Source organism: Lupinus angustifolius, chromosome LG04 (genome assembly GCF_001865875.1).
Source record: "Lupinus angustifolius cultivar Tanjil chromosome LG04, LupAngTanjil_v1.0, whole genome shotgun sequence".
NCBI classification, from domain to species: Eukaryota; Viridiplantae; Streptophyta; class Magnoliopsida; order Fabales; family Fabaceae; genus Lupinus; species Lupinus angustifolius.
In genome coordinates this window covers 6,299,281-6,307,908 of record NC_032012.1, presented here as the reverse complement: position 1 = coordinate 6,307,908, position 8,628 = coordinate 6,299,281, and the positions used below count along the sequence as shown (strand labels likewise).

The 8,628-nt window shown below is 32.5% G+C and overlaps 1 protein-coding gene across 1 annotated transcript; it reads right to left on the bottom strand.

Moving 5' to 3' along the window:
* On the bottom strand, positions 3,919 to 8,059 carry LOC109345331 (calcium-dependent protein kinase 2-like). Its single transcript, XM_019584271.1, has 8 exons — positions 7,246 to 8,059; positions 6,614 to 6,757; positions 6,355 to 6,507; positions 5,776 to 5,891; positions 5,099 to 5,266; positions 4,869 to 4,996; positions 4,389 to 4,488; positions 3,919 to 4,173 (listed from the first exon to the last, which is right to left on the bottom strand). The coding sequence occupies exons 1-8, from the start codon at positions 7,973 to 7,975 to the stop codon at positions 4,090 to 4,092; spliced, it is 1,623 nt and encodes a 540-aa protein (XP_019439816.1). The 5' UTR covers positions 7,976 to 8,059; the 3' UTR covers positions 3,919 to 4,089.

Sequence of the window (8,628 nt, the reverse complement as noted above, 5' to 3'; positions counted from 1 at the left end):
ATTGAAAATGCTAAAAATCCTAATAGAACTGTATGTCCTTACTTAAGTTGTTGTTACTCAAACCAAATTACTCCAAATGATTTAAAAGTTCATTTAGTGTGTCACAATATTGATCAAAGTTACACATGTTGGACAAGACATGGTGAGAAGAAAGACGTTATGGATTATGATGATGAGATGCATATGAAAGACAACTACACAAATGCATATGAAAACATCTTTTCGAGGAAATGGTTATGGATTGTGATGATGAGATGCATATGAAAGACAACTACACAAATGCATATGAAAACATCTTTTCGAGGAAATGACAAACGTTGTCGAAGAGGATCTTCAAGATTGTCCTGAGATATTTCAGCGGTTGATAAGTTATGCTGAGAAACCATTATATGATTGTTGTAATAAATTCACAAGATTGACAGCAGTGTCAAAAGTTGTATAAGTTGAAATATGTTAATGGATAGATTGATAATAGTTTCACCGACTTGCTTGCACTTCTGAAGGAGATGTTGCCGAAAGATAATGTGTTCCTTTCTCGAACTTATGATGCAAAACAAAGGTTATGCTCCATTGGCATGGACTACACTAGGATACATGCTTGTGAAAATGATTGCATCTTAATTTTTAATGAGTATGTTTCATTAAAGTTTGTCCTAAATGTAATGCGTCATGATATAAGAAGAAAGACCCAATTCCCAAAAAGGTTGTATGATATTTTCCCATCAAAGCAAGATTCAAGTGTATGTTCAGCAATATCAAATATGCGAAGATGTTGACATAGCATGATGAAGAAAAGATTAAAGATGACAAGCTTTGACATCATGCAAATTCTCCTCAATGGAGAAAAATTGATTATGACTATCCTAGTTTTGGTTAAGAATCAAGAAATCTATGCATTGCATTATCAATGGATGGAATTAACCCACGTAGTGTTCAAAGTTGTTCCCATGGTACATGACCAGTGATATTGGTCATATACAACCTACCTCCTTCTCTATGCATGAAGCGCAAATATGTGATGTTATCTATGTTAATTTTTAGACCTAAACAACTAGGAAATGACATAGACATATATTTGGCTCATCAATTGAAGACTTGAAGGAAATATGGGAGACAAGCATAAATGTGCATGATGCATATAGGGAAGAAGTATTTAGCTTAAGGGCTTTGTTGTTCGGCACAATCAGTGATTCCCTACCTATGGTATTATGATGTCTGGATATAGTACAAAAGGACATTTTGCATGTCCTGTATGTGAAGACAATACTCATTCAATAAGGTTGGAACACTATAAGAAGAAGGTCTTCCTTGACCATAGTATATTTTTGCATTCAGATCATCACTATCGACGATGGAGAAAAGCATTTGATAAAAACAATGAAGAAGGTCGTGCTCCTTTGTCGTTGATGGGTGACCAATTATTTCAAAAGCAAAAGGGTTTGAAAAATAACTTTTGTAAACCTTTTGCAAAAGAAATTGTCATAAAGGGGTGGAAGAAAAGCTCAATCTTCTTTGAATTACCATATTGGAGTTCATTATATGAAAAACATTTATTTGATGTTATGCATATTGAAAAAATATGTTTGAAAGTCCCCTTGGTACCTTACTCAATGTCTCTGGTAAGACCAAAGATGGATTGAATGCAAGGTTCGACTTTGTTAGTATGAGAATAAGAAAGAAATTGGAGCCGATAATGAAGGGAAAACGTACATTTCTACCTCTGGCACCTTATACTTTGTAATTTTGTAAATTTCTTCATGATGTTAAAGTTCCAGAGGGTACTCTTCCAAGATTCAGAACCTCATATCAATGAAAGGCCTCAAGTTAAAAGGTCTTTAAGTCTCATTATTGTCATGTACTTATTGAACATTTCTTACCTATTGGAATACGAAATTCTACCTAAAAAGGTTTGAGGAACCATAACTAGGTTATGCTTCTTCTTCAAGGCAATTTGTAGCAAAGTGATTGATCCTGAGAAATTACCTACATTGCAAAGACAAATTATTTTGACTTTGTGTGAGCTTGAAATGTATTTCTCACATTCTTTTTTGACATAATGGTTCATCTAAGCATTCAGCTTATTTGAGAGACCCAACTATGTGGCCATTCCTATATGAGATGGGTGTACCCCTTTGAGCGGTATATGAAGACATTAAAAGGGTATGTGAAGAACTAATCAAGACTAGAGGGTTGTATTGTTGAGCGATATGTTGTTGAAGAAACTCTTGATTTTTGTACCAGATAGCTTACCGATGGTGATTTCATTGGCATTCCAAAGCCTCGATATACAAAAAAAACATTTGGTGAAAATATTATTAGGAATGAAATATTGACTATAACAAGAATCAAATTGGAGCAAGCGCACTTTTATGTTTTACATAATGCCGACGAGGTTGTCCCATATGTTGAAATACACCAGAAGATACTAAGGAAGTCTCACCCAAGTAAGAATGAAAATTGAATTTCCAAAGAGCATAATCGGTGTTTCATAAAGTGGCTAAAAAATCACAATGATGAGGAGTTGAATATAAATACACATTCGGTTTCCGAAAGAATGAAATGGTCAGCCAATGGTCCAAGTATTCATGCCTTATGCTACACTGGTTACCTAATTAGTGGGTTCACATTTTATACGAAAAACAAGATTATCAAAGTAAAATGCAAAATAGTGGTGTGACTCTTGTTGCTCGAACTTTACACATGTCAAGTGCAAAAGGTAGAAACTCAATATATGCGAACATGTCATACTTTGGAGTGATTGAACGAATATGGGAATTGGATTACACAATATTTCAGATGTCGGGTTTTTATTGTATGTAAGTTCATAACAACAATGGCTTCTGAATTGATGAGTTAGGGTTCATGCAAGTGGATCTTAATAGGCCACAATATTAAGATGAATCATTTACTCTAGCATCACAAGCTCAACAAGTATTATATCTTAGTGGCCCAACTGATATGAAATGATCAATTGTTCTTTTAACTAACAAAATAATCGTCAATAATATTGATGACCAAGAATATGAAGATAATGATGAAGATGATCCTTTTTATGGGACATATAAGTCGCGTGAGAGCGGACCAACTACGGGTGATGATTTATATACAAGAGATTATCGCGATGAAGAGCTTTAGGTGAATCAATATGTTCCTCCAAACAAGGATGATCTTACAAGCAAAAAATAATCAAACAAAAGGAATAAGTATATGCAAGTAATTTTTGTATAATTATAGCTTAATTTTGATTGTTTGTAATTTGTATAATTTTGTTTCTTTGTAATTTGCTTACTTTTTTATTTGTAATTATATACTCTGTCAAAACATAATTGACATGATATCCATTGTTTGTAGTTTGTATTGTATTGATGTTAATAAAACAAACTTCTGACGTGTATTAATGTGTATTTGTTATTCAGAATGTATAAATATTCTGCTAATAAGAATGTATGTTCTGCTAGTAAATGTATATGCATGTATTAATTTATAAAATTCAACATCGAATTATAGGGGAAGCCCTGACATGTAATGTTTTTTATAGACAGTATTGTTGTACATGCTTAACACAACAACACAATGTATGTTGTGCTGTTGTATTAAGAGGGTGTTTGAGAATATTTATAAATAGTAGAACAATGTTTTTCTGATAACGTGTTGTTATATATATGTACTACAACAACGCAACTATAAATGTTGTTAGTAATACGTATAAAATGCGTTGTTTATGTAAGACCTATATGACAGCGCTTTGTGGATGATGCGTTGTTGTATTTATGCACCAAATGATAGCGTTTCTTGTTGATGCAATGCAGTATATATTCAATACAACATCGTTTGAGAAGTGTTGTTAAAGTGCATGAAAACATTGTTATACATCTAAAATAAGTACTGTTGAGTTACAACTATGACGTTATTGATATGATAGCTTTTATCTTTATTGAGAGTATAGCAAACAATACTTCAAGTAATCTACTTTTAGCACTACAAAAATAAATCCAACCTAGCATGAAGATTAGAACTTCAATGTAATAAACAACCCATTTAAGTGCCTCGACACAATGTTAATCACTCAAATGGGTTCCACAAACTCTATTACTGTATATTTAAAGTTGTTGTCCCTGGTTGCATTCCACTTCTCATCATTGCACGGAATTCCTCATAATTTATTTTTCCATCCTGTTTGTTTAAGAATCATTAGTAACAAGTGCTTAAATTATAGGGTTTAGATTTTAAAGGACAAAAATGAATGCTAATAATGATATATTATATTGGTAATATTATGAATGATGATGGGATGATATTGTGATTTTTGATACAAAAGACTCGGTATTCTAAACAAATCTAATATATAATCATTTTATCTTTATATCTAAGTATTGAAAACAACTTACATCATCTGTATCCACCTCAAGAATTATTTCCTTTATTGTAGCTTCATCGCCCACTCCATGTTCTGACATAGCAGCTTCCAATTCATCTCTACTAATATAGCTATGAATGGATTTGAAAAGGCAAAATTTATGAGAGTCAATATCAACCTTAAACATTATGATCTCAACAAGTTATTGTTAGAATTTTCAGAGTCAATTTAGTAATTCATTTCTCATATTAATCAACCAACCTTGTCCTAAGATCATAAATTTGACAAATGAAAATTAATCCAATTTAACATAGAAATACTACAGATTGATAAAATCTCCCTGATGTGAGAAAAAACATTTCGCAAATAATGAGAGAAGTAAGCCAACATGTATATAAATTACTCCTGAGATACAATAATGTAGGTAACGTGAGACTTACTTTCCAATAAAATTGTCCACTAAAAATGGTTATTAAGAAATGTATCACTACAATGCCAATGTTATACTCACCCACTGCTATCCTTATCAAAATACTGGAATGCTTTGTAAATGTTTTCATCTAGTTCAAGCTTGTGCCTATGCATTGTAGCTGAGATGAATTCTATATAGTCAATTGACCCATTCCCATCAATATCAGCCTGAAAAATATAATACCATGTGCAACAATGTGAGTTGAGTTTCGGAAGGAAAGGAATACGTTCAAGTAGTTAAGCTTTTGGTAGTGTTATGTAATTACTTACAGCTTCCACTAGTTGCTTCACTTCAGCCTCAGACAATTTTGATCCAGTTTGGGCCAACCCTTTCTTCAGTTCTTCATAGGTGATAGTGCCACTATGGTCAGTGTCCATGTTTGCAAACATGGCTTTGAGACCTTTTCTCTCTTCATCAGATAAATTTTCAGCCATAACCTAGGGAGAAGAATTTAATGCCAAAAAAAAGTCGGAACTTGTAACTAAAAATAAGTCCTCGGTAATCGGGTGAAGATCCTCTTCAGTACACATAATCAATCCGAGCTTAAATAACATCATTAGATGATACCTTCGAAAACGATATAGTATCAGGTAAGTCTAAACATTGAATATGAAAGTTTTTCGGTTTTATATGTCATATTCATTGGATTATTCTCTTTGTCATCTATGCTTGAGTGTACCAAAATTTGAAATCATGGTTTACTATTGACAATTTATGATGAAAAGATTGCTTACTAAGGGCTAATTTTCCAAGTAATAGCACTAAAGGTTCATACAATACCATATAGTATATATGGACAAGGGTATTTGCATAATATCAGTTACAATAAAATATAGTTAAAATCAAAACTAGATAAACTTTCAGTTCTCAACAATCTCAAACAACCCAAAAAAGGAAAAAGAAATTGTATATTGTTGCTTCTGATCAGAGTTTGATGCATGCCTACCTGCAATACAACCTTCTTGAACTTATTCATTGCTATGAGCTGTTTCATTCTAGATAGAACTGCACTATCAATTGGTTTATCAGATGCCTCTCCACCTTTTTTGATCCATCGGTGTGCTTATCAATCAAATAATTATCCTCGTCAGATTATAGAAGTGTGATATAAAAGTTAAAGAAAAAAGGTGAATGCAAATGTATCATAAAAAATTATATAGTTGTTGGCTAATAATCTGATAGCAACAACTTCTTCTTTCATGTTCAATACATAGGCAATATATCTTAGTTTTCATGCATTGATAAATCTATTTCATATATATTTCACATGCAACATTTGTCACGACTACAAATCCTAGAAACAATCTCTCTACTTATGGGTTAAGGCTGTATACATCTACCATTCTCAAACTCCACTAAGTGAAACCCTCGTGTACTGGGCTATCCTTTTTTATTTGTAACAACAATGAAAAGGAGGATGATGGAACTGCGAAACTAAACTATATATGATAAAGAAGCTTTAAATAAACAAGCACTGCTATGATGAATGTTACTTGAACCATAACAAAACACAATAGTCTAATACCAAGGACTTTAGCAGAAGTAATCCTCTTCTTTGGATCCCTTGTTAACATCTTCCTAACTAGATCTTTAGCACTGTTTGATATTGTTGGCCATGGTTGGCTGTCATAGTCAATTTCACCTTCTAATATGGCATCAAATATTCCCTTTTCATTTTCTGCAATAAAGGAAATTAACAACATACTCTTATCTCAAAGTACATTGAATTGTTAATTGTTAAATAACACAGAAAACATGCACAAAATTTGTATTATAATTCTTACCACCCCAAAAAGGAGGTACACCACTAAGGAGAATATACAATATGACACCTGCACTCCAAATATCTATTTCTTTTCCATAACTACGATGCAATACTTCAGGAGCAACATAGTAAGGACTACCCACCATATCACTGTAAACTTTCCCTGAAAAATATTCAGAAGAAAATATTATCAACAATGTAAATAATGACCATATATATCAGATGACAGTAAGTAATATCTTCAAAACAACCATATATAGCACTCAAAAGCAATTAGAATTCAAGGTGCTGATACACTTCATCACCTTCACTAAGTAATCAAATTACTTATTAATGCATTTATTATATATAAACTTAAATTAAGCTTATATATCATAAGTTAATTTAAGAAAGGTGGTATGCATGCAGTGACATTTCATCAGGCATAATTTAAAGCTACAAAATCATTAAGTTTTCTACATCTTTTCCTTCTCCTTTCATTGTCAAAATTCAAGGGATAAAACCCTACCAAAACCATGGGCCAAATCCCAATTATCAAAACTTACTCATTCACGGGGATAAGATAGAATCACTCATGAATAAGCAAAACCAATAGCTAAATTGCATAATGTGATATAAAATGCAAGCTACTAAGTAAACTAAGGATTCCACCTTCTTCAATGAAGACAGATAGGCCAAAATCAGTTGCCTTGAGGGTTGCACTCCCACCCTTGAGAGAAAGCAAGAAATTCTCAGGCTTTAGATCGCGGTGAAACACACCCATGAAGTGGCAAGTGTGGACAAAATTAACAATTTCTCTACAAATTGATGCTGCAGCTCTCTCAGAATAGTACCCTTGAGAAATGATCTTCTCGAAAAGTTCCCCACCAGTACAAAGCTCCATGACAAGATGCACCGAATGCTGGTCCTCATAAGCACCCTTGAACTCCACAACGTTTGGTTGGCCAGACAAATGCTGCAAAATCTGAATCTCCCTCTTGATATCTTCTTTGTCATTTTTGGACTCAAGCTTCATCTTCAAAACTGTTTTACAAGCAAAAGTATAATTTGTTGACTTCTCAGTACATAAATGAGTAACCCCAAATTTCCCTCTACCCAATTCCCTGCCAATAGTGTAGTACTTCTTGATATCTTCAAAGGGTTTTCCTAGAATGGCGGGTTCTTGTTCCTTCACCACTTGACTTATGTTTTCTGAAGAAGGTTCTGTGATTGGAACCTGTTGTTGTTGCTTATTCTCATCATCTAATAGTGATGATAATGATGATTTATTCTGTGTAGTAAAAGATTGAAGGGGGTGGTAACTATTTTGATGCTTTTTTGTGCTACTTGCATTTGAAATTTTTGAACTGAGTTTTTTCTCTTTGCTACCAGCACAACCCATTTTTTTATATGATCAGAATGGTAGTAAAGGTATAAACTTTGAAGTGATTTGAGGAGTATTATGAAGATGGTGTTCGAAGGTTGAGAGAAAAAGTAGCAAATTTTATGAAGTTGGTGTTCGAAGGTTGAGAGAAAGAGTAGCCAGGAGTTTTATGAAGAGTAGCGAGGTTTCATGAAAATGGTGTTCGAAGGTTGGTGGTTTTTATGAAATTCGTGAATTTTTTTGGGTGGACATCTCTCCAAAAATAGTGACACAATTTTGTGAAACATAGTCCCAATTTTTTTATATTGTCCCACCATTTTATATAAAGAATTAATTGTGTAGATATGATCAAATATTTAATATATTGGCTATCTTCAAAATTGAGTGAGGTCTTATACTATTATATTAATATCTTGTTGTATGTGGAAACAGAAAATGTTGTTTCTAAGTAATAGAAATAAAGTATCTAATTTATCTCCCATAGTTAATAAAAGATAACATGTGTTTGCTTTGTTTATTTTAGAATCATTTTTATAAAAAATAATTAAATAAGATAAATATTATGATTTTATTGATTAAAGAATATAATTTATCTTTTTATATAAGTTGATATATTATTCTCATAAATAATATATGAAAAACTTCTATAAGATACCATTATTAATTAATTA

Coding starts and splice junctions, on each gene's coding strand:
- LOC109345331 (XM_019584271.1), bottom strand. CDS start 7,975: ATGGGTTGTGCTGGTAGCAAAGAGAAAAAACTCAGTTCAAAAATTTCA. Junction 6,758..7,245: donor ATCTGTCTTCATTGAAGAAG/GTGGAATCCTTA, acceptor AATATTTTTCAG/GGAAAGTTTACAGTGATATG. Junction 4,174..4,388: donor TTGAGGTGGATACAGATGAT/GTAAGTTGTTTT, acceptor TTAAACAAACAG/GATGGAAAAATAAATTATGA.